This window comes from Oncorhynchus tshawytscha, linkage group LG12 (genome assembly GCF_018296145.1).
Source record: "Oncorhynchus tshawytscha isolate Ot180627B linkage group LG12, Otsh_v2.0, whole genome shotgun sequence".
In the NCBI taxonomy this organism is placed as follows: domain Eukaryota; kingdom Metazoa; phylum Chordata; class Actinopteri; order Salmoniformes; family Salmonidae; genus Oncorhynchus; species Oncorhynchus tshawytscha.
The window spans coordinates 41,935,644-41,961,676 of record NC_056440.1 but is presented as its reverse complement, the minus strand read 5'-3'; the positions used below and the strand labels follow the sequence as shown (position 1 = coordinate 41,961,676).

General features: G+C 40.6%; 1 protein-coding gene across 4 annotated transcripts; it reads right to left on the bottom strand.

The window, feature by feature from the left end:
* Nucleotides 1–356: 356 nt before the first annotated feature.
* LOC112263364 (formin-binding protein 1) lies at nucleotides 357–25,457 on the bottom strand. 4 transcript variants are annotated; one of them, XM_024439514.2, is made up of 18 exons: nucleotides 25,131–25,457; nucleotides 23,777–23,892; nucleotides 21,757–21,813; nucleotides 21,120–21,267; nucleotides 19,844–19,906; nucleotides 19,642–19,746; nucleotides 16,746–16,760; nucleotides 12,949–13,077; nucleotides 10,745–10,891; nucleotides 9,131–9,316; nucleotides 8,411–8,593; nucleotides 7,976–7,990; nucleotides 7,584–7,693; nucleotides 7,312–7,444; nucleotides 6,961–7,088; nucleotides 6,463–6,599; nucleotides 2,762–2,920; nucleotides 357–1,477 (listed from the first exon to the last, which is right to left on the bottom strand). In XM_024439514.2, the coding sequence occupies exons 1-18, from the start codon at nucleotides 25,203–25,205 to the stop codon at nucleotides 1,470–1,472; spliced, it is 1,914 nt and encodes a 637-aa protein (XP_024295282.1). In that variant the 5' UTR covers nucleotides 25,206–25,457; the 3' UTR covers nucleotides 357–1,469. The 4 variants fall into 4 exon arrangements, with proteins under 4 accessions (XP_024295282.1, XP_024295281.1, XP_024295283.1 ...); XM_024439513.2 differs by having other exon boundaries at nucleotides 357–2,920; XM_024439515.2 differs by lacking the exon at nucleotides 16,746–16,760 and having other exon boundaries at nucleotides 357–2,920.
* Nucleotides 25,458–26,033: the final 576 nt, after the last annotated feature.

Here is a 26,033-nt window from a genome sequence, read left to right as displayed (position 1 = left end):
CGCTAATATGTACTGCATCTCTTTATCAATGGACGTACGAATACCTCAATTTGTCAGTTTGAGTTGGTAACCAGCTAATGTAAAGAGAAGCCGCTCCCAGATTAACCTCGGTTAAAAGAAGCTTTAAAACGTTTTTTAAAAAAACAGAAGAGAGATATGAAACTGTCAGTGTCTCTCCGGAAGAGAAACGGCATGGACATATCAAGAATTCGAGGGGAAAGCAAAGTGGTCATGCATTGACAAAAGAATAATACCCCCCAAAATATAAAATCACAAAACCACAGGCACAAACACAGGGTAAGAAGGAAAGAAGATAACACACCACAAATGATGAGTTAACGTAATAGAGACCCCCTGCAGGACTGGCACAGGCAAGAAGACAGGGCAAGCATGCATGCGTAGAGAAACACAGCGCCAACCGAAGAGTAGCTACCTCCACCACAAGTAGCCAGAAAAAGAGAGAAAAAGAACAGAGAGAAGGTTGAGAGACGGAGAAAGAGAGTTGTGCGACAATCACCATGGCTACTGCCTGTGTGGGTGTGTAGCCAGAGAGAGGAGCTGTCACTCATGTGCGTATTGCAAGACAATAGGAGAGAGCAAAGGAGTGAGATCTTCATTCAGATTGTATGCCAACCTGTAAACCTGCACTGAGTTCTCCAGTCAGGCGATTACATAATGCACTTCAACTAAAAGTCAAAAGTCAAATTGGTGCTCAACAAATTTGTGCAGATGTGTTTCAAGCCAACAATCAGTGTAATTTATGTGTGATCAGTATATAATCTATATACCCCAAAATACATACATGGGTGTGTACAGTAATTGTGAGGCGTTTACTGTGATGAATCCAACTGGAGAAGCAGCAACATCGCTCCAGTGCCAAGAAAAATGTATCCTTATAATGAGCTTTGTTTTCTTCCGTTTTGTCTGATTGACATTATTGTGAACATGCTTTTTCGTGACGCAGACACAATGGCTTTTTTTTCCTTCACCATGGGAATTAACCAATGGAATTTCAGCCAAAGTGTAGCGGTATTTTCCATAAGTATTTTCCTACGGTGTAGAGTTTGTTGTGACGATAGATTGAAATGCAGGATTAGAATAGCCACCAATGTGTAACAAGGCTGTCTCAGACTCCTCTCCCCTGAAACAAGTACCGCCCCTGGGGGCCAAGGTACAGTAGAACAGCAAGCAGCCCACAACATGATACTTATCTCCAGTTAGAAAAACAAGAAGCAAGCTTGCAGAAACAATCAAGAGGAAAATGACTAGAAATGGTGGTTGCCCCGCAATGTGTGTAGTTTTTGATCCATTCAATAGAAACCCGCAATGGATTTCTGTACTGGGTCGCAAATTGGACTGCCTTGCAACTTTGTCCCTTTAGTCTGTCGTCTCTCTGACTACAGTTTTAAGAGGAGGGCGCTTTTTCGCAAGGACCTGTGCCCTGCCATCCCTGTGCGAGCCAAAGACTTTTAGGAATCTGCAATAAGAAAAAAGCAAACAAAAAAGCAAACAAACAAACAAAAATCACACAAGACATGTTAGTGGTGATGCATTAAGAGAAGCGAAAGTAAATCCATGACATTCCTTCACATTCTGACAATCATCCTGGCAGATTACGTGTGCATACAGTCGAGTCTATGCTGCTCGAGAGCGTGATTCTGAACGTCAATGGCAAATTAAAGACAGAAAACTCAAGGTTACATGTGTTAATCATTTTCAAAACAGAAATACTACCTGGTTACAATACTATGCTCCTCTGATTTGACTTAATTTGTCTTATCAATTGGTTCAAGCATGCAGAACAACTCAGTATCAAATAAAGCAGGGATAGATTGATCATTATAAAACAATAAATCAATATCATGCCAATGATGGAATGGCGGGTGCATCACCATGCGTCTCAGAATGAAATGAGTGTCTATCTGTCGACAACACCACTGTAAACTTAGCGCGACATTCAGTAGTTTAGGCGCTTTAATGAAGCCCCTTTGTCAGATTTTGGAGGAGGTCCAACAGCTTGTAGAAGGGAATACACTCGTATGTCGTACTATTGCTAATCAAGACAACGTGCAAGCAGTGTCCTTTTCTAACTATCACATTGTTTTTTTTTGCTTTACTCTGTAAAAAGGCATGTCCTCCCTTTGATACTTTGAAACATGTCCACATGCAACAGCTGATTTAGTTTGCCTCTCTGCTTCGCAAGCTTACAGCAATGATGGTCGCTGCTCAAGCGCAGATATACTATGTACTGTGCATGCAACGCAGTGGAGGCTGGAAGAGCATAACCTGCATACCATGAGTCTGTCTTTAGGCATGCAATAATAGCTATTCCAAAGAGGAATTGATATGTTTAGATGCAATGCTTTCTAATATGAGAAACCTTACTGTACATATCTAAATTTGTTGGTCAAATAAATCAAGAAATTGACATTTGGTTATTACTATTAGTGCTAGAAGCAAGGTGTAGCTGATATCGACAGCGGTGTCGAGTTGGTTCTGACAACTTATCACATCCACACCTGTTCATACACACAAACAAAGACTTCTCCAAAATGAGTTTGAACGGGTGCCAGATGGTAGAAGGTAAAAAGCACAAGTACAAATGTAAATACAGTCCGTTGTTCTGCGAGTTCCGTCTCCAAAATGATTCTTGGATATTTCGGAAACTTCAGGGTGGTTGAAATGTCAAAGAGATTTTTGTATATGTTTGTCCACCCATTGCCCATCTCATAAAATGACAATTATATGTATGTCATAGCACCTTTGGCATTTGTGTCGAAAAAGACCTTGATGTAAGATGTGGGAACGTATCCCTCTTCATCCTCGTTCCTGCGCACCCGCGTCCACCCGTCACCCTTATCCTCCTCGATGACATACAGCAGCTCCCCCTCGGCCATGGAAATGGTGCCTTCATTCTGACCTGAGAAGGAGAGACAAGAAAGTAAAACGCCAAGTCATTGTTATTTTACAGAAGAGTGTGTTAAAATATTACGTTCACAAAAAGCCTATGCTGCACCAAGTTTGTTTGTAATCATCTAGCAATAACCTACAGTTGAAGTCTGAAGTTTACATACACCGTAGCCAAATAAATGTAAACTTAGTTTTTCATAATCGATGACATTTAATCCTAGTAAAAATTCCCTGTTTTAGGTCAGTTAGGATCACCACTTTATTTTAAGAATGTGAAATATCAGAATAATAGTAGAGAGAATGATTTATGTCAGCTTTTATTTCTTTCATCACATTCCCAGTGGGTCAGAAGTTTACATACACTCAATTAGTATTTGGTAGCATTGCCTTTAAATTGTGTAACTTGGGTCAAATGTTGCGGCTAGCCTTCCACAAGCTTCCCACAATAAGTTGGGTGAATATTGGCCCATTCCTCCTGACAGAGCTGGTGTAACTGAGTCAGGTTGGTAGGCCTCCTTGCTCGCACACGCTTTTTCAGTTCTGCCCTCAAAATGTATATAGGATTCAGGTCAGGGCTTTGTGATGGCCACTCCAATACCTTGATTTTGTTGTCCTTAAGCCATTTTGCCATAACTTTGGAAGTATGCTTGGGGTCATTGTCCATTTGGAAGACTCATTTGCGACCAAGCTTTAACTTCCTGACTGATGTCTTGAGATGTTGCTTCAATATATCCACATCATTTCTCTCCCTCATGATGCCATCTATTTTGTGAAGTACACCAGTCCCTCCTGCAGCAAAGCACCCCCACAACATGATGCTGCTACCCCCGTGCTTCAAGGTTGGGATGGTGTTCTTCGGCTTGCAAGCGTTCCCCTTTTTCCTCCAAACATAACGATGGTCATTATGGCCAAACAGTTCTATTTTTGTTTCATCAGACCAGAGGACATTTCTACAAAAAGTACAATCTTTGTCCCCATGTGCAGTTGCAAACCGTAGTCTGACTTTTTTTATGGCGGTTTTGGATCAGTGGCTTCTTCTTTGCTAAGTGGATTTTCAGGTTATGTCAATATAGGACTCATTTTACTGTGGATATAGATACTTTTGTACCTGTCTCCTCCAGCATCTTCACAAGGCCCTTTGCTGTTGTTCTGGGATTGAGTTGCACTTTTTGCACCAAAGTACGTTCATCTCTAGGAGACAGAACCCATCTTCTTCCTGAGTGGTATGACGGCTGTGTGGTCCTATGGTGAAGATGAACGTGGTACCTTCAGGCATTTGGAAATTGCTCCCAAGGCTGATTTATTTAGATTTTCCCATGATGTCAAGAAAAGAGGCACTGAGTTTGAAGGTAGGCCTTGAAATACATCCACAGGTACACCTACAATTGACTCAAATGATGTCAATTAGCCTATCAGAAGCTTCTAAAGCCATGACATAATTTTTTGTAATTTTTCAACTTGTTGGAAAGGCACAGTCAACTTAGTGTATGTGAACTTCTGACCCACTGGACTTGTGATACAGTGCATTATAAGTGAAATAATCTGTCTGTAAACAATTGTTGGAAAATTTACTTGTGTCATGCACAAAGTAGATGTCCTAACCGACTTGCCAAAATTATAGTTTGTTAACAAGACATTTGTGTAGTGGTTGAAAAACCAGTTTTAATGACTCCGACCTAAGTGTATGTAAACTTCCGACTTCAACTGTATGTAAATGGCATACATAGGTGAAATTTCAGAATACGCCTCAATGAGTCATCCTCTTTACAGCACTTTATTTTTTACCTGCAGGGAAATGTTTTAACCCAACTGTACATGAACTGTACATGACGGAAGAAGCCCCTTCCCTGTTATTTGAACCAGGTGAGACATACAGTGACTTGCGAAAGTATTCGGCCCCCTTGAACTTTGCAACCTTTTGCCTCATTTCAGGCTTCAAACATAAAGATATGAAACTGTATTTTTTTGTGAAGAATCAACAACAAGTGGGACACAATCATGAAGTGTAACGACATTTATTGGATATTTCAAACGTTTTTAACAAATCAAAAACTGAAAAATTGGGCGTGCAAAATTATTCAGCCCCTTTACTTTCAGTGCAGCAAACTTTCTCCAGAAGTTCAGTGAGGATATCTGAATGATCCAATGTTGACCTAAATGACTAATGATGATAAATACAATCCACCTGTGTGTAATCAAGTATCCGTATAAATGCACCTGCACTGTGATAGTCTCAGAGGTCCGTTAAAAGCGCAGAGAGCATCATGAAGAACAAGGAACACACCAGGCAGGTCCGAGATACTGTTGTGAAGAAGTTTAAAGCCGGATTTGAATACAAAAAGATTTCCCAAGCTTTAAACATCCCAAGGAGCACTGTGCAAGCGATAATATTGAAATGGAAGGAGTATCAGACCACTGCAAATCTACCAAGACCTGGCCGTCCCTCTAAACTTTCAGCTCATACAAGGAGAAGACTGATCAGTGATGCAGCCAAGAGGCCCAGGATCACTCTGGATGAACTGCAGAGATCTACAGCTGAGGTGGGAGACTCTGTCCATAGGACAACAATCAGTCGTATATTGCACAAATCTGGCCTTTATGGAAGAGTGGCAAGAAGAAAGCCATTTCTTAAAGATATCCATAAAAAGTGTCGTTTAAAGTTTGCCACAAGCCACCTGGGAGACACACCAAACATGTGGAAGAAGGTGCTCTGGTCAGATGAAACCAAAATTGAACTTTTTGGCAACAATGCAAAACGTTATGTTTGGCGTAAAAGCAACACAGCTCATCACCCTGAACACACCATCCCCACTGTCAAACATGGTGGTTGCAGCATCATGGTTTGGGCCTGCTTTTCTTCAGCAGGGCAGGGAAGATGGTTAAAATTGATGGGAAGATGGATGGAGCCAAATACAGGACCATTCTGGAAGAAAACCTGATGGAGTCTGCAAAAGACCTGAGACTGGGACGGAGATTTGTCTTCCAACAAGACAATGATCCAAAACATAAAGCAAAATCTACAATGGAATGGTTCAAAAATAAACATTTCCAGGTGTTAGAATGGCCAAGTCAAAGTCCAGACCTGAATCCAATCGAGAATCTGTGGAAAGAACTGAAAACTGCTGTTCACAAATGCTCTCCATCCAACCTCACTGAGCTCGAGTTGTTTTGCAAGGAGGAATGGGAAAAAATTTCAGTCTCTCGATGTGCAAAACTGATAGAGACATACCCCAAGCGACTTACAGCTGTAATCGCAGCAAAAGGTGGCACTACAAAGTAGTATTAAGCACGCCCAATTTTTCAGTTTTTGATTTGTTAAAAAAGTTTGAAATATCCAATAAATGTCGTTCCACTTCATGATTGTGTCCCACTTGTTGTTGATTCTTCACAAAAAAATACAGTTTTATATCTTTATGTTTGAAGCCTGAAATGTGGCAAAAGGTCGCAAAGTTCAAGGGGCCGAATACTTTCGCACGGCACTGTATGTTCTGAACAGTACAACAAACCCCAATCTAACAACAACACGTATTTTCAGAGGGGGCATTGGCGTACCTTCGAAAGGGTAGAGCGATTTACAAGTTCCGATAGTGGGGAGTGGGTCCTCGTCATCAAAGTCATCATCAAAGTCGGTGCTCCGAGATTTGAGGTGATGCTCTGTGCTATGATCCTCTGTATAGCTGCCGTCCGGGCTAACCGCATAAAGACGACAAACAGTTAAAGACCAACAACATGGATATTGTATGTGCAAACCCAAATATCATATCGTAAAAGGTTGCCTATATGGCCCTGGTGAGACGTGTGTCAAATCCATAAACCAATCCTTTTAGAGCTGTGTTAAAAAGCATACATTGAGTCAATAGACAGTCCTCGTTAGTTTTATTTAGAGGATAATAAATCATGTGCAACAAGCCCCCAAAGAAGTTTCAGTCAAATCTTATAGTTCTCTGTTGTGACACACATTGTTAGCTAGCTAGTGTGAGGTTTGGTTGTGGTTTTTCAGTTTGCTGGTCCACTGATTCTGAGCTATAGTAATGAGCACATTTGTTCTACCTCTCTCGGTTGACAGGTGCACAGTTGTTGTTGACAGGTGTAGTAGCGTTGGAGTCGTACAATCCACTTTGTCGTCTGTGTGGGTCACTCTTTTCTGCTAACCTTGTCTCCACCTCCAGCAGCCAGGCCTGTGGACAGACATCAAAAGGTTTCGACTCAACAATACTTGATTTGCACATAAACTAGTGGAATATTTTTGATAGAGATCGGGAATGACAGCGGTGAAAGTGTCAGACAAGGGATTCAAACCCAGATTTTAGTCCGGAGCCTGCAGTTGGCAGCACTACCCCTAGACAAACACGAAATATCTAACCAGCATTGACATAAACCTTGTGTAACAGTTCAACTTACTTCATATTTCCTTGAATCCAGTTCTAACTTGTCAATATCTTGTCCGATCTCCTCTAATCGTGGGTCCACGCTGTTGGGGTCCCCCATGTGTGGGTTCTTCACGTACACGTCCTTCATTTTAGTCAGAGCATCCCTACAACACAAAATGGAACAGCTTTGTCACATTCAGAATGAACAGGCATTCATACTGAAGTTGATCAGTTTTTAAGACCAGGGTTAGTTTCAAACTTCTCATATAGAGACACAATTGGACTTTCACACATTTGCTCTACCTCTGATCCACCTCTTTTTGTAGCTCCTTGTTGATGTCATTGATTTTGGCCTGGAGCTTCTTCCTCCTCTGTTCAGGAGGCAGGTGACTACAATCTTCAGGGCCAGAACCCTATGGGAATACAAACAAACCACCAAACAAACAAATCAACACCCAGACATACATAACCCTATTAAAGAAGCCTAACACCATGGAGAAGTGACTTTATATTGTTTTATATATGTTTTTTTCAATGTCTTTATATTGACTTCATTTTGTTATCATCAACAATGAGATCTGAGCGTATCTGAGCAATTTTCCTCTATAGTGATCTAGATTGTACCTGTAATGTGTGCACTACAAAACAATATAGTCATCGACCATCTGAAGAGTTAGGAAACCAGTCATGCTTACCAGCTTGAGAGAAAGCTTTCCAAGTGAGGGGAGACAATGGGACGAAAAAGACACAATGTCAACATATGTTTGAAACTTTGAGACAGAAGTATGAAACTGCACAAGCACAAGCACAAGCAGCAATGAAGGGTTGTGGATATTAAGATAGATGCCATGTCAGTCTGAACAGTTCATTCACCATTGGCAGCATTATATTTTATCCACCTACAGTATGAACAAATGTTAAACAATGAACAAAATGAATACACACCATTCATAGATTGGAAAAGAACACAGTGCCAGAATACACACAATTTTCTAATGATTGTCTGCAGGTAGTAGGCTCGGACGGATCCCATTCAAAGGGAATGAGCAATAGCAGGAGCCACTATCAGTAGCCCATAGTCACCACATCAATGTCTTAAGAGTCAATCTGCCCGTACAAAATCAACTTACCCCGCGTGTCAGACTCCTTAAACATTGCATTTTATGTTTGGAGGTCATGAACTCATTGAGGCGGTGGGAGAGGGGCTCCTTGGGCTGCTGGGGAGACTGGGGGCCGTTGGGTACGGCACCGGGTGATGGGGAGGTAGGGGGGGGAGGAGGTGGTTGGCGTGGGGAAGCTAACAAAGACATGAGCTATGGGTAAGGGTCATGGAGCGGTATGGAACAAAACAATAAATAAAATTAGGAAAATGAACACACAAAAATGATTTAAAATAATAATAATAATGAAACGAAGGACAACAGAAAGAATCTGGTTAACACTTACACTTAACACTAACACTTAAGACAGCAGCGATTAAAAGAGCATGTACAGAGTATGAGCATGTCATTGTGCGACGACGAGAGAACACTGCTCGAGCACGAGTTGAACGTTTAGATAAATTGTGCTTCCAAACAAGCATTTATTTCATATTACAAAGATGTACACTCTCCAGTTTAGGCAGATGCCTGTGCCCCGTTCAGTCCACATTGTGGAACATTTCAGGTAGAAATGTCATGAAGAGAGCCGACAGGATTCCTTATTTTTCATGTCAGAGAGACGTGTGCTCTATCTATAACATGTATTTCTGTCTGAACCTTCCACAACGCGGTGCCCTGCCGAACTTGGCCCTGGCTATTACAGTACAGTAGGTAGAGGGCAGTATTGTGGACTGAAGGTGTTGTTCTTACCTTGTTTCTCTTGAAAGGCCATAGTTTGCCCCTGCTGTTGCTGCGGCTGGGCTTGCCCTCCCCCCGCGAGTTCAGATAGCTGGACTCTGACACGGTCCGCCTCATAGACAGACTATAGTCCTCAACTTCTACGTCGCCAGGTGGCTCGAAGCCAGACTTGAAGGATTCCACCACCTGCTTGGTATCCTGTTGGGGGAAGTGATTTCATTCATGTATAATAGATGGAATATTATGAATATTCACCAAATGTATTTCAGCTTGAAGGCACCAAACTGAACCAAATAGAAGGAAATAATTATCACTTTAAAGTGGAAGTATTCCTCTCGAAAGCCAATGTCAAAACTGCGACAAGCAAAAGGGCGATTCCACCCCAGCGGGAGCAGGAAATATTATTGGTATCTCAGATTGTTCTGGCAATTCTCACATAGAAACTTCATGGGACTTGAAATACTTTTGACATTTGCATCACAAACCAACATTATGATGGAATTGGCCATTTTAGGCCCTTTTTAGACCTAAACATGCCTTCTGTAAGACTGTGAAGTGTACATGATACAGGCAACACTTTGGTGTCATTATACTCCTTTTAGTGTGCTCTTAAAGGAGTATGTCTAGGTTATTTTATTCAACAGGAACTCCTTCTGCTGGTGATTTGTCCAATCCCAAAGGAGGGCTATGATCTGTTTTGAAGAGTATATTGTTGCAAACAATATGTCTAAAAATAAGAAAAATCAAAAATGGTAGTTTTGAGATATTCCTATTAATATTTTTATGTTTAATAAATTAATGTTAAAATGTGTATTATCAGAATCTAGACATACATGCCCTCGCCATATGTTAGAGCATGTATCAAGTTGTGTTTAGGTCTAAAAAAGGCCTAAAACTCCCACTCATCATGATTTACAAAAAAATGGTTTGTGATACATACAAATCTTTTCTGCTCCCGCTGAAGTGGAATCGACCTAAACTCCCCTTTGAAGCGCAGGAAGACACAATTATAGCAAAGGCATGGCTCTTGAAACCCACCACAGAAAGCGTCTCAGAGTAGGAGTGCTGATCTAGGATCAGCTTTACCTTAGTTATAATCAATAGACATGGGGACCTGATTGTACATCAACACTCTTAGTCTGAGACACTTTATACAGTCCAGACTAAAGCATTTATTTTTAACACCAGTAAGGCATATGTCAATGAATGCCCAACATCTTGATTCCTTTGCGGTATAGGATAAAACTATCATTATCGGTGACTCCGCTGTCAATATCGGTGACTCCACTTTCACTATCGGTGAAAACACCCAACGACACCTGTATGCGACTTTGCATAGCAACAATTCTCATTCATGTGAAAGTGGAGACCATTAATAAAACTGCCAAAGTAAGCGTTTTGACGGTGTGAATAATTTATGTCCTCCTATGGGCTGCTAACCCTTTACTGCTTCTGCGAATAGAACAATGGATGACGGCAATCGCATCCTCTCCACACTTTGGTATAGAAATAATGTCACAAAAATGTACAACAGATTTGTCTGTGCACGTTCCACACAGTTTGTCACTATGTAAAATGACTGTACATAACAAGAACCATGTTATGCACAGGCACTAGGCTACTCACCATTGTTGGCTCGATGGATGCTGCTGCATTGGTCATGCCATCTAAACATTTGCTAACAATAGGTAACACTTTCCGATTGACCTCTGCGTAAGTCTTCATAGACTCGCCCACTTTCTCGATCCTTTTCTCCTCCATCTCCTGTATTTTCTGCAACAAAGAAAACATTGTTTGATTACTGTACCTTCAAATAGAATTATGAGTTGCTAATCACATACACATCAGTTATATTGTAAATAGGGTGGATGTGAGTACTGGTAAATAATGTTTTCTCCCTGAAGCACTTTGAGTGCCTGCAAGTGCTACTGTATAACTACAGTGCCTTCAGAAAGCATCCATACCCATGGACTTATCACACATTTTGTTGTGTTAACGCCTGAATTCAAAATTGATTAAATATATTTTTCTCACTAATCTACACACAATACCCCATAACGACAAAGTTTTTTCCAAATTGATTTAAAATGAAATACAGAAATATGTCATTTAGATATTCACACGCCTGAGTCGTTACATGATAGAATCACATTTGACTGCGATTACAGCTGTGAGTCATTCTGGGTACGTCTCTAAGAGCTTTGCACACCTGGATTGTTCTAAACTGAACAAAAATATAAATGCAACATGCAACCATTTCAAAGATTTGACTGAGTTACAGTTCATAAAAGGAAATCAGTTAGCAAAAGCCAACATCATCCACGACAGAGAATGGTTGATTGAATTCCATTATCTTGGCGTTAATGGATTTCGCCTTTCAGTTATCTCGCTGATATGTTCTTACTCTTTCAAATGACTGCTCGACTTGAACTTGTTAGGTTGTTGGCATGCTTAGTATTATTCGGCTTTTGTTCTGTGTAGGGCTATATTTCATTTACCTACATTTATATAGATATGCACCTCAGCTTTGACTTCGGTTTTTCACATCGGTGTTAAACTAGACATCGGGCCGATACCATTGTTGCCATTTTTAGCTAATATCGTCCGATTCCGATATGCTTACTGATGTATCGTGCATCCCTGATTTACATGTTGCGTTTATATTTTTGTTCAGTGTATATTTGCCAATATTCTTTTAAAATGTCTTCAAGCTTGTGAAGTTGGTTGTCAATCATTGCTAGACAGCCATCTTCAAGTCTTGCCATAAATGTTCAAGTCAATTTATGTTGAAACTGTAACTAGGCCACTCACGAAGATTTAATGTTGTTTTGGTATGCAACTTCAGTATAGATTTGGCCTTGTGTATTACATTATTGTCCTGCTGAAAAGTGAATTTGTCTCCCAGTGTCTGGACCAGGTTTTCCACAAGGATTTTGCCTGTGCTTATAGATGTATTCAGTTTATTTCTATCCTAAAAACTCTATAGTCCTTTCTGATGACAAGTATACCAATAACTTGATGCAGCCCCACCATGATTGAAAATATGAAGAGTGGTAGGCAATGTTGGGTTGTGTCGGATTTGCCCAAACATAATACTTTGTATTCAGCACATTTTTCACAGTATTACATAAGTGCATTGTTGCAAACAGGATGCACGTTTAGGAATACTTTTATTCTGTACAGGTTTCCTTCTTTCCACTCTATCATGTAAGTTAATATTGCGGAGTAACTACACTGTTGTTTATTTATCCTCAGTTCTCATATCACAGCCATTAAACTCTGTAACTGTTTTAAAATCACAATTGTCCTCGTGATGAAATCCATGAGAGGTTTCATGGCTCTTTGACAACTGAGTTAGGATCTACCAATCGCTATACTTTTTCTGTGATACATTAAAAAACCTCCTGGTCTTTGTGGTTGAATCTGTGCTTGAATTTGACTACTCGATTCAGGGACCTTACAGATAAATGTACATGTGGGGTACAGAGATGGGGTAGTCATTCAAAAATAATGTTAACCACTATTTTTTTAAACGGAATGAGTCCATGCAACTTATGATGTGATTTGTTAAGCAAATGTTTTACTCCTGAACTTATTTAGGCTTGCCATAACAAAGCGGTTGAATACTTATTGACTCAAGACATTTCAGCTTTTAATTTCTTTATGAATTTCAGAAATTCTACTTTGACATTATGGGGTATTGTGTGTAGATCAGTGAAGTTTACATTCAGGCTGTAACACAACAAAATGTGGAAAAAGTCAAGGGGTGTGAATACTTTTTGAAGGCACTGTATATAAAACCAATCAATTAGTACTGTGAGGTTAAATACCTGAAAGATGTGAGGTATAAGGCTATAATAATGTTCATTCTGCTCCTTGTTAAACTTCTGCAGGTAGGTGAGGTATTCATTCTTGCTGTCCTCTGCCACTTGGTGTTTCAACTGGGCCTGCTGTCTGGCCTGTATACAGAGAGGAGGTTCAGAGATGGATTAACGATTCACACGCCAACAAGTGGGACTGTACCCTGCAAAGATCAACAGAGCTCTAACAAAGCACAAAGCAACATCCGGATGATTCCTCACAAAACTACAACAAAGACATTTTTTGGGGGGTGGGGGAAGTCAAAAGTATTGGTTAGTGTCAAGTAGTGCGACACCTCAATCCATATTGAATGTTTACAATGACAAAATGATGGAAACATCGACCATAACAAACAACAACAAGAACAAAAGAAAAACACAAAAGGGCTCATTTTGCATGCACATAACCCACAAACATACAGTATGAGCACTGAGACACACTGTACACTGACAGGACAAGATCTAGGTGCTGCTTCAGCAGACAGTTGAAGACTGTCTTCATAACACAAGACTCAAAGTAAACAAACAAAACTGAAGGGTAACATTTTGTATGCCTAACAGTATTCGTTGCATTCTTAATAATCTTGGTTAACCCTGAACTAAAATCTCATGTAATTGGTCAGCTGCTCGAATAAATTCTGGTTCCACACATGTTAAGAGAAGAGATGAAGAGATGCTAGAACGAGGAAGGGAACCATAATGAAGAGCTCCATTTGCTCTCTTTGCAAGTTACGGGCCCGAATGTGCCCTCCTCTTCCAAAATTCCAAAGATGATAACACCGTTGAAATCGCGATGTGTGCAAATAACCTGTGATGAAAAACACAAACACTGGAACTACTGCTGCTCGTTATCTCACCCATCCCACTCCTTCCAGACAGATTCTAGGGTATCAGTTATATTTACGTATATCTGTCCACGAGAGATTACAATCTCAGCGATTATGCATTTTATTTGTGTCTATATTTGTTATTTGTGTGCAGCGCCATGAAAAAGTATTTGCCTCCTTTCTGATTTTCTCTATTTTTGCCCCCTTACACTCAATAACCACCTTTAGCTGCAATGACTGCAACCAAATGCTTCCTGTATTTCATGATCCATTTCTTACGTCACTTTGGAGGAATTTTGGAGGTTTTCAAGCATGAACTGCTTGTTTGAGGTCCTGCTACAATGCCATTCTGAAAATTAGAATGTATTTCTTTCAAGCCATTCTGACGAGGACTTGCTTGTGTGTTTTGGATCATTATCTTGCTGCATGACCCAGCTGCGCTTCAAGCTCACAGACGGATGGCCTGATGTTCTCCTTTAGAATTCTCTGATACGGAGCAGAATTCATGGCTCCTTCAATGATGGCAAGTCATCCTGGTCCTGAGGCAGGAAAGCATCCCCAAAGCATCATACTACCACCACCATGCTTGGCTGTCGGTATGATATTCTTTCCGTGGAGTGCAGTGTTTGGTTTTCCTCACTGATCCAAAACACACAAGCAAGTCTACATCAGAATGGTTGAAAAGCAACACATTTAATGTTTTGGAAAGGCCTACTCAAAGTCCAGACCTAAACCTTACTAAGATGTTGTGACAGGGCCTGAAACGAGCGGTTCAGGCTCGAAATCCCACAAATGTCGCTGAGTTAAAGCAGAACTGCATGGAAGAAGATTAATCCGCAGCCACGTGAGACTCTTTAACAACTACAAAAAAGTGTTTGGTTGCAGTCATTGTAGCTAAAAGGTGTTAAAACCAGTTATTGAGTGTAAGGGTGCAATTACTTTATCACACAGGGGCATTGTTTATTAAATAAATTAAATAAGTATCCAAATGTTGTGGTATGTATTCACTCATGTTCCCTTTATCTAATATTAGGATTTGGTTGAAAATCTAATAACATTCAGTGTAAAAAAAGATGCAAAATTCGACAAAAATCTGAAAGTGGGCAGATACTTTTTCATGACACTGTATACAATACGAGTCAAAAGTTGGGACACACCTAATCATTCAAGGGTTTTTCTTTATTTTGACTATTTTCTACATTGTAAAATAAGAGTGAAGACATCAAAACTATGAAATAACACATATGGCATTAAGTAGTAACCAGAAAGTGTTAAACAAATAAATATAGATTTTAGATTCTTCAAAGTAGCCCCCTTTGCCTTGATGACAGCTTGGCACACTCTTGGCATTCTCTCAACCAGCTTCACCTGGAATGCTTTTCCAACAGTCTTGAAGCAGTTCCCACATATGGCTGTTTTCCATCACTCTGCGGTCCGACTCATCCCAAACCATCTCAATTGGGTTGACGTCGGTTGATTGTGGAGGCCAAGTCATCTAATGCAGCACTCCATCACTCTCCCTCTTGTTTAAATATCTCTTAAACAGCATGGAGGTGTGTTGTGTCATTGTCCTGTTGAAAAACAAATGATAGTCCCACTAAGCGCAAACCAGATGGGATGGCATATCGCTGCAGAATGCTGTTGTAGCCATGCTGGTTAAATGTGCCTTGAATTCTAAATAAATCACAGACAGTGTCACCAGCAAAGCATCCGCACACCATCACACCTCCTCCTCCATGCTTCACAGTCGGAACCACACATCCGGAGATCATCCATTAACCTACTCTGCGTCTCACAAAGACACGGCGGTTGGAACCAAAAATCTCTCATTTGGACCAAAGGACAGATTTCCACCTGTCTAATGTCCATTGCTCGTGTTGCTTGGCCCAAGCAATTTTCTTCTTCTTACTAGTGAATCGACCATGAAGGCCTGATTCACGTAGTCTCCTCTGAAGAGTTGATGTTGAGATGTGGCTGTTACTTGAACTCTGGGTCTTCCATTCCTGTGGCGGTCCTCATGAGAGCCAGTTTCATCATAGCACTTTATGGTTTTTGCGACTGCACTTGAAGAAGCTTTAAAAGTTCTTGAAATTTTCCAGATTGACTGACCTTCATGTCTTAAAGTAATGATGGACTGTCATTTCTCTTTGCTTATTTGAGCTGGTCTTGCCATAATATGGACTTGGTCTTTTACCAAATAGGGCTATCTTCTGTATACCACCGCTACCTTGTCACAACCCAACTGATTGGCTCAAACTCATTACGAAGGAAAGAAATTCCTCAAATTAACTTTTAACAAGGTGCACCTGTTAATAAAAATACATTCCAGGTGACTACCTCATGAAGTTGCTTGAGAAAATGCCAAGATTGCGCAAAGCTGTCATCAAGGCTAAGGGTGGCTACTTTGCAAAATCTCAAATATAAAATATATATTTCGATTATTTTCCCAATGTTTTGGTTACTACATGATTCCATATATGTTATTATATAGTTTATGTCTTCACTATTATTATACAATGTAGACAATGATTTATTTATCCGTTATTTTACAAGGTAAGTTGACTGAGAACACGTTCTCATTTGCAGCAACGACCTGGGGAATAGTTACAGGGGAGAGGAGGGGGAAGAATGAGCCAACTGTAAACTGGGGATTAAATAAAAAATAAAAATAAAGAAAAACCATTGTGTCCAAACTTTTGACTGGTACTGTATATGAATATGTTTAGATGTGTCTTCGCTCAATTATCATTTGGAAATCCTGTACACACTAAAAGACCCCAGCAGTTTCTTACTGTAAATACCCATTCCAAACCATAACAAGCCTTAGAAGATCTTTGGAGATCTTAATTTGAAATGATGCTCCGAGTGAAACAGACAATGTTATGTCTATGGGTATACATTGAACACAGAGACAGATCCTCACAGACCTCGTAAACCTACCTTGAGAGAGCACCGCTTTAAGACATGTTAGAAAACAAAAACACTGAGTTAGTTTCAGAGCACTACAGACAGGTTTTAGACGTTCTAATTATGTGAAAGTATTTTTTTAAAGTATTATTTATGTACTGAATAAATGACTAGACTGCAAACAGGCTTGAACTGCAAGGAACATAGTGGTTACAGTGCATTCGGAAAGAATTGACAGATTTTTACAGATTTTGTTACTTTACAGCCTTATTCTAAAATTGATTAAATACCATTTTTAACTCATTAATCTACAAATAATACCCCATAATGACAAAGCAAAAACAGGTTTAGAAATGTGTGCAAATTTATTAAAAATGTAAAACTGAAATACGACATTTACATAAGTATTCAGACCCTTTGCTATGAGACTCGAAATTGAGCTCAGGTGCATCCTGTTTCCATTGATTATCCTTGAGATGTTTCTATAACTTGATTGGAGTCCACCTGTGGTATATTCAATTGATTGGACATGATTTGGAAAGGCACACACCTGTCTATACAAGGTCCCATAGTTGACAGTGCATGTCAGAGCAAAAAAACAAGCCATGAGGTCGAAGGCATTGTCCTTAGAATTCCGAGACAGGATTGTCTCGAGGCACAGATCTGGGGAAGGGTGACAGCATGTCCCTAAGAACACAGTGGCATCCATCATTCTTAAATGGAAGAAGTCTGTAACCACCAAGACCCTTCCTAGAGCTGGCCGCTCGGCCAAACTGAGCAATCGGGGGAAAAGTTCCTTGGACAGGGAGGTGACCAAGAACCCGATGGTCACTCTGATAGAGCTTCTCCCATCTCCTCTGTGGAGTGGCCCAGCCAGAGCTCAGACTTGAACCCCATCGAACATCTCTGTAGAGACCTGAAAATAGCTGTGCAGCGAAGCTCCCCATCCAACCTGACAGAGCTTGAGAGGATCTGCAGAGAATAATGGGAGAAACTACCCAAATACAGGTGTGCCAGGCTTGTAGCGTCATACACAAGAACACTCAAGGCTGTAATCGCTGCCAAAGGTGCTTAAACAAAGTACTGAGTACAGGGTCTGAATACTTATGTAAATGTGATATTTTTTTGTTTGTTTTGTTTTTATAAATTTGCATTTTTTTAAATAAAAACTTGTTTTTCTTTGTCATCATGGGGTATTGTGTGGAGATTGATGAGGGGAAAAAACAATTTAATCAATTTTAGAATAAGACTCTACCGTAACAAAATGTGGAAAACGTCAAGGGATCTGAATACTTTTCTAATGCACTGTATGAGGAGAAAGTTGAAGTCTCTACCTATCCACTGGTGTAAATCACCTTTCTGATTGCCAGTTCATCTACTAGATAGCATTAGGAGATCACAAGACGTCGCTTGGTCTGGTTTGAGGTAGAATCGCTGAACGAATTTAAAAATTCTTAAATTCTTAAAATTACCCTCTTAATCATGGCTTTCAAGTTACTGAGATTTTTTAAACAAGACACAGACAGTTGAGGACATTTCCAACTTCTTTTCCCATTCACTTTTCCTATTGTAAACGAGTAGATCCACGGCCCAAGTGGAGGATGCATACAAGGTAATGTGGATCGAGAAGGAAATTCATTACTGTACAATGACCATCAGGGTGTATTCTTTCCAGGCATATTACATGTTTGCATTTTTGGTGACTTGACCTACATTGCATACTCTATGAATATGACCATACCGCATTGTTTATGCCCTTTATGGGGGGGTGGTGGGGGGTTCTTATGACATTGTCAGCAGTAAGATTTGAGTTTTATTTACAAACAGACAAAGGCTGTAGCTTTCAAATGATATGTCACTTTCTATTTACTGACACGTTTTTTCATCGGGGGGGGGGTCCAAAACAACCAGAGTTTGGTTATTTGATTTTGTTTATTTTAGTTCATATTAGCTTCATGAGATTCTTGACTTGTGTACAGTAGGTGGTGCATTTCACAGCGTGAAGTCAATTGCGCCTGAGGAGGTTTGCAAACTTTTTGCATCTTTATACAGATACAGGCAACCATGCAATGTCAAAATATCATGGCCTAATGAACTGAAATCAACTCAATGACCTTGTTTGAAGTTACTTAAATGTGATTTGGCCAAATATTTGTAACATTGCACATTTGACCCCCCCCCCATCTGTCCCATATATTTTTGGTTAGTGGTGTGTTAAATTAGCTGGATTAGTAGTGGTTGTTTAATAAACTCTAAACAGTGGATTACAGTCTCTAGACTACTGTCAGGGTAAGAAATCATCAAACTCTTAAGGACTAAAATACCAACCTTATCAAAGTAACAACATTCTAGGGAAGTTCTTTCACGACTGGCAGAAAGCTAGGGCAATGTTGATATCCAACTTCCTGAGCACAGGGATGTTGCATGTTGACACTACTGTACATTGAGTTACCTTTGTTTCTACAGTACATTGGACAGATCGGATACCTGATAAACATGTCAAAGTACTATCACTGTTTTCTGCAATCATTACTGAAATAATAGTACAGTTTTTGGAATCAGCAGTACACTAGCACAGGAACACAGCTTGGTTACCATCTGAGGCATTACATTTAGAGGGAACAATGAGAAAATGAAGCACTGTACCACTGTCCATGAAGCACTGTACCACTGTCTACCAGCAGTGATTCATATTTGGCTCCAACCCAACTTCCAACAGGGCCACAGCACTCTCTTGTCAGTGAAGCTGTTGCCACGCAAACCATGCTTACAGCTTAATGAGTGGGTGAGTGGTGACTAAGAGTAGCTGCACTTTTACACACACACGCACACGCACAGACACACAGAGACAGGCGAGGCATTCGCAGTCACCCACGCACACACACACGCACCCACACACACTGCTACCCATTGTCAGTCAATAACTTACTTTTTCGACGTCTGCTTTGGTCACATTGATGTCAGCATCAATCTTGTCAAAGTACTGCTGGGCTCGGTCCGCCTCCTTGCAGTCTCTCTCAAATCTCCGTTTACTCTGAGGAGAGGCAATTCACAAGTCAAGTTGGAATGGTTCAGTCGCATATCATTCATCTCTTCAATTACTCAAACCTACTCATCAGGAGGACACTTACGGATTCCAGTTGTTTCCAAGAATTCTCAATGTGTTGCTGAGCTCTGCGGCCATCATGGAAATGCTGGGTAAAAAAAAAACACATAATAAAATAAGTTAAAACACTTAAAACAGTAGTAGAATCATTTCTGGTTTGACCTCTGAGCAATTTAGTATCTATAACTAGACAGTCAAGAGACTTGTAAATCTCTTACGGCAGCTCTTACGATACTCCTTATGATGAATAATAAAGCTAGACAAAACACACAATGTCCACAACAAAAGGCATAAAATCCACTACTTAGCCTTTGCATTGAAGTGAAACTACTGAGCCAAAACTAAACTATGATGTGCATATTCTTGACTGATTCAATGCTGCTCACAGCGTATAATACGACTTTCAAGGGAATTCACAGATGAAGACTCAAAAGGCACTTCTGCTTTTGTTTTAAGTTCAATTCAAAATATAGGAGCAGTAAATATTAATGTGATGTACAAAGCTTATGTTCAATGCCTGGTTGCATGACCTCATTTAACTTACCCCATGTTCTGGTTGGGAATTGAATGAATGAAAAAGCATACATTGGAGTGAGCTATCGATGAAAGCTACCTTTACTACACGTTAGAAAATAAAAACAATCCGACACGAACGGCAGTCCAGATTTTTTATTTTTTTATTAACTCTTCTCGCACTGAGCTGAGCCATCGTCAAAGACATGCTGTCAGACAAAAGGCCACAACCAATGCCTTACAAAACTATGTGTGTGGGGGGGGGGAAGAGCTGTTGTACATTCCACCCCCCCATCATATTAGTTCCAGCCACCAGCTCCAGACAGAGACCTGGTTGAGGCTACTATGGATTGGTGGGGGGAGTAGGGTCAACATGTTCCCCATCCATTGACCCGGATACTTGAACCAGTTCCATCCCTGGGATGTATTGGATGTGGCGGCATACAATTGTGAGCAACATCATAACAGATTCTCAGCTTGATCCCTGGCTGTGTGGTACAGAGCAATGACAATCACCAATGACATATTTGCATCTGTTCCAGCAATTGCATTTGCTGATTTGATTTTTGGGAGTGGGGATAAAAAAAAAATGTTCAAACGTTTTTTTGGAAGCATCGAGCCGCCACTGGTTGACCAGGGATTGGCTGGTTTGGCTCAGATCATGTGATATCAATAATCTCTGCGTATTCTAGCCTCAAAATAGTTTTGAGCCGCCAATGAGTATGATCCGGGAGAGTACAATTCATGACTAAGTGAGCGATGCGCAGGAAAGGGGATTTTTTTTTTACCGATTTCCTCTCTGCTTTCAGCTCCTGGATATAGCGTGTCAGCTCACAGATGATATGAGTGGTGAGATTCTCAGCGATGACCTCGTGTTGTCCGGCATAGTCGTTCAGCTCATTCAGGGTCATCAGGAAGGCCCGACAGGACGTATACCTGGTAACAAGACGAGAGGTGACCACAAACGTGTTTAAAAACACTCACTTATTTCACATTTAATTACTCTAATCACAACTGCAGGTAGCCTAGTGGTTAGAGCGTTGGGCCAGTAACCGAAAGGTTGCTGGATCGAATCCCCGAGCTGACGAGGTAAAAATCTGTCGTTCTGCCCCTGAACTAGGCAGTTAACCCACTGTTCCCTGGTATTATGAAGGATAACATCTTGATGAAAAGACAATCCTTGTGGAAAAACCCTTGGCTTTAGCTACACAGTGTTCTCTGGGCAGAATGGAGTGTTTCGCTGCAAGCCATGAAAGTGCAGCCTTGTTAATCTAAAACAGCTATTTTTACCCACTAACAGCCGGTAATGAGTGGAGATGGTATATGAATTACATGACTGTACAATCATCACAAAAATAATAGCCACATTAATGTGCACGGTCAACCTGATACTGTGAACATTAATTCTTGATGCATTTCACTCACTTGTATTCGTCTTCCTCTCTTGAGTTTTTCTTGGGCTGATATTTTTTAGAGAGGTTTCTGTTAGGGAATGGGAACAAATTTCAGTACAGGCATGGAAAACATACAGTACACTGTAAATCAGGGACTGTGGAGAAATACAGAGGGAGATGTGTAAACACAAATATTGTATGTTTGTGTACTCATGGGAAAGGGACGCCCAGTGACAGGGTATCAAAAGTACAAGCTGATTGGCGGATAATCTTCTGTGTACCTCTGCATCTGGGCCTCATATGTACACATCTCTAAAAACAACAGAGTGATTTGACAAGAAAGAGCAGCATTAGAGGGGCAGTATCAGGAAGTCATCCCTTAGCTGTAATGTAAAACTCAGGATGATTCAGCCAACTGGAGATAGAGCCTACACTTACTATGAAAGCATAACGGCAAGATTCCCCTTTGAAATATCATCATACTATCTGTACAATGACGCTTATGAAAGAAAAAACGATAAATATTACATTTGTAATTATACAGCCTCTGAGCGGACTATCGTGAGCAGAAACTGAGGCTAGAATAATGACACAGCGGTAAAAACAATCTCCCCCTCTGACTGGTAGCCTCCACTGGTAGCCTCCACCCCCTGTGCTCTGATCCACACCATCTATTCTGATGTGTTGCTAGGCAGATTGCCAGCCGTGCCAGCCGCCTCTTTTTGTCTGCTTGCAGCCACATGACAAATCTGGATCCTGACACCACAGCACATGGCACAAATCCCATACGCCCAGATTCATGTTAACACTTTGAAAATAAAATGACTAACAAGTCCCTAGCTGTCTTTTTGCTCTAGTCTTTTTAAGCACCTGCTTGTCTTTTGGGGCCTTTTGCATCATTTGGAAGGCTTAATTCCTCCATTCAGTGTCCAATCTGTGCGTTCCATAGTCTGGTTTGTTTAGTCTACGATTGCCTTAATCAATATACTACATCAACTGTACTATCAACTAACATATGTAGAGAAATTAAATCTATTATGGTTGGTGATGAAAAAAAACACAATTTAACAAAACACTTCATATGCAACTTAAAATGGCGCCATTATCAATGATATTGGCTGGAGAACAAAACACACTCAATGAATAATCCAGTCGAGCTGATCGCTGCACTATTGCTGAGGCAGAAAACCTCTTGATATGATCTCCAGAAACAAGGTTGATGATTATGCATGCAGGGATTTGCTGCTGTGTATTCCTTGGTGAGTGCACGGCAGACAGTGATCCAACTCATCCACTGTCCCCGGGGGACTGCTCTGTCAGAGACTATCACTGTCTGGCAATACCCCCATATTATACAGTGGGAAGCTCCCAAGACCATTGGAAGAAAACGAATGTGGGTCATTGCTGTGGATAACCTAGTAACCATGGTAATGCGTTGCCTACCCGGCTTACACTTCCGGTTGCACGTAGTTGAAGGCCTGTATGTATCTGTATTAATCTACTTCACTTTGTTGCTACTTGCTACATAAACTACCACCTTTGGGTAGGCCTGGTTACATTCACCTCCGAATTTAGAAGTTTGCTTTGAAGTGGGCTGAAATTCATACATGACATTTTTTTAATATATATATTTTTTTACCTTTGTTTAACCCGGGGGTTATTGAGAAGGCTTTCTCTTTAATTAAGACAACCACCTGAACAAGACGGTGCAGTGATACACTAGAGAGACAGCTGACACATGTACCCTCTGGACCCTCTTGCTCTGGTGTATGCATGTCTGAAATGTATATGAAAATGTGGATACCAGAGATCATTTTGTCACTTGTGAGCATCACCTTATGACATGCGTTGCACTTGAGTGTGGCATGACTTGGATGACATTGGTGATGCAGGCTCTGTAGTCTTTTATCAAAGTTACTGAAATCGACAAAACATACCGAAACATATGTTTTAGTCGTACTGTAGGCTTCTCCTACTGCAACGCCTCAGCCATGAGAGACATGACAATATCAAAATGGGAAGTGAAGAGGATAATGTTTTCCCAGCCTTACCTGATTTGTTTTGCATAGCTGATTTCAATTTCAGATCTCTCTTTAACAAACTTTGTATACCTCTCCACAAACTCAATGCCCCAGTGGGTGTGCTTTTCCAAGTTGTCAAACTGGTCCTATAAGAAAAGAGATGAAGAATAAAATAAGAACACATGATCAAAACAAAGCCATATCCTCAATTCAATTCCCAAACTCACATCCAGTAACTAGACCAGGTTACACCACCTCTGATGTGTATTTTCTTCCTAATTTATTTTGCAGCCAAGAGGCAATGTTTATGAAAAATGTATAGAAATGAGCTATTATGGTTCAATTAGAGAGGGATAGAGTCTAGAACAGTCTTTGTTGAAACAGTCTGTCTGTTGCAACAGTGGGCTAACACTTCTGCACATTGTATGTAGGCCTACAACCTAAACTACAGGAGGTCCATTGGGAATAAAATAAGATGGTTGGCATTCAGTTGGTGAGGTGTAATAGTACATGTTGTGAACTCAAAATAACATATGTAGTGGCGGGTTACGTTTGCATCTCTGCAATGCATAGCCTATTTGTGCACACCTGTAGGCATAAAAAAAAAATTTAAACAGCCCTCTTCAACTATAGGCATTGTTTCCATGTCCAAATAAAAACTAATTCCATGACGTTACACATATTTAATGCATTATTTTAGACGTCACTCTCTCTGATATTTGCAATAGGCCCTTCTATGTGCGGAAAAAAACGTAGTGTATGAGGATCCGTTCAACCTGCTGGCCCTGTTCGTCATTGTTCTTGCTTTAATAGCTATTTCAGCTATAATGTCAATTAAGGCAGACAACGGAGGAAACCCATTCCCAAATGCGTAGCCTACAACACCGCTCTCGGGGGCAATGTTTCAAATTAAACGTTACTAGAGTCGCTGTGTAGCTGTACGTGCACAGTATGGACCCCATTTGCAATGGCTTAGTGATTGTAATAGGCTAATGGGGTAGGATATTGAAAACAACTAGCCTATTGCTTCTAACGTAGGCTGTATGGCGGGATAGATCTTGAGGTTAAAAACAAAAGTAGGCTATATTAATTAGTGAGTGTAAAATCAGATGGGGTAGCCGACCGTGTCGTCTAACAGGCGACCCAGTATAGAATCGGCCACTATGCCTCCGATAATAAAGGCTGCATGCACGCGCAGAGAAGCATCATGGCAGCAGGAGCTTTAAGCTCGCTACCTTGTTGCAAGACAATGCCATCCACATGTCGTTTGTATCGGAACAGATCAAAGGTTGTCCATCAAATTAAAGCAATAGTTAAAACATGTTTCACATACTAATATATTTGCGCCACTATCACTCGGTCGTGCTTCCGCGGTTCTACTTACCCACAGCTCTGTCCCCCATCTGCAACTCATCGTTTCAGTGCAATTTCTTCCAAATGATCCACGATTTCTATGCATGCGTCCAATGATATTATTCAGGCCTGTATCTGAGTACCAGCGTATGTCATAAGATCCCACAATGTTTGTGTAGCTTTTCACCGACGCATTCACTCATAACAAACGGTGTTTTGTCCTCAGATATTGGGTTGATTGCTGCTCCTACATGTGGGGCATCCACCCGCCTAGCCCGATGACAGCGTGCTTCACATAGAAATCTCTGCTAGAGCCTCTGCTCACGGGTAGAGTCTGGAGCGCTTGCTGTGATGGACAATGAAATGATAGGCTTTGTGATACTCAAAACGGTGGATATGTTTTTGAACAGTACGTGTATACGTGGGACTATTACGGGTTCAATTCCAGTAAGGCACGCCAAAAGTTGCAGCTTTGTAAATTGTAGACGACATAACTAAATACAGTAGAACATAATTATAAATAACAAACATATGATAAGGCCAACATATCTATGCAGTAGCCCTTCAACTGGTAGGCTATAACAACGTAATAACAATGGATACTGTAATAACTTACTGTGATAGTTTTATTTGATAGGGTAATGTAATAAAACTGGATAATGTGATGAATCACTTGGATAATGTAATACAACTGTTGAATGGATAAGGTAATCATTTTCTCTGAATAAGGTTGATAACAGCTTTTTGTTGCCCTGTGGAGTGCATGTTTGGCCAGTTGAAATATCTCCTGTGGGATCAGAGAGGTCATTCAGAGGTTGAGCTGATCAATTACCTTGAGTTGAACTATACAATAAAGCAATCATAATAATCAGACATGTGTAGTAGGCCTACATCTGAACCCCCAAAAAACGAATGTTTGTTTTGTATTTACCTG

What these genes read in the sequence shown, in the direction of transcription:
- LOC112263364 (XM_024439513.2), bottom strand. Translation starts at nt 25,205, where the DNA reads ATGCATAGAAATCGTGGATCATTTGGAAGAAATTGCACTGAAACGATG. An exon ending in GATGGGGGACAGAGCTGTGG is followed by an intron (nt 23,893 to 25,130) that starts GTAAGTAGAACC and finishes CTTTTCTTATAG; the next exon opens with GACCAGTTTGACAACTTGGA. An exon ending in CATCCATCGAGCCAACAATG is followed by an intron (nt 9,317 to 10,744) that starts GTGAGTAGCCTA and finishes TTCCCCCAACAG; the next exon opens with GATACCAAGCAGGTGGTGGA.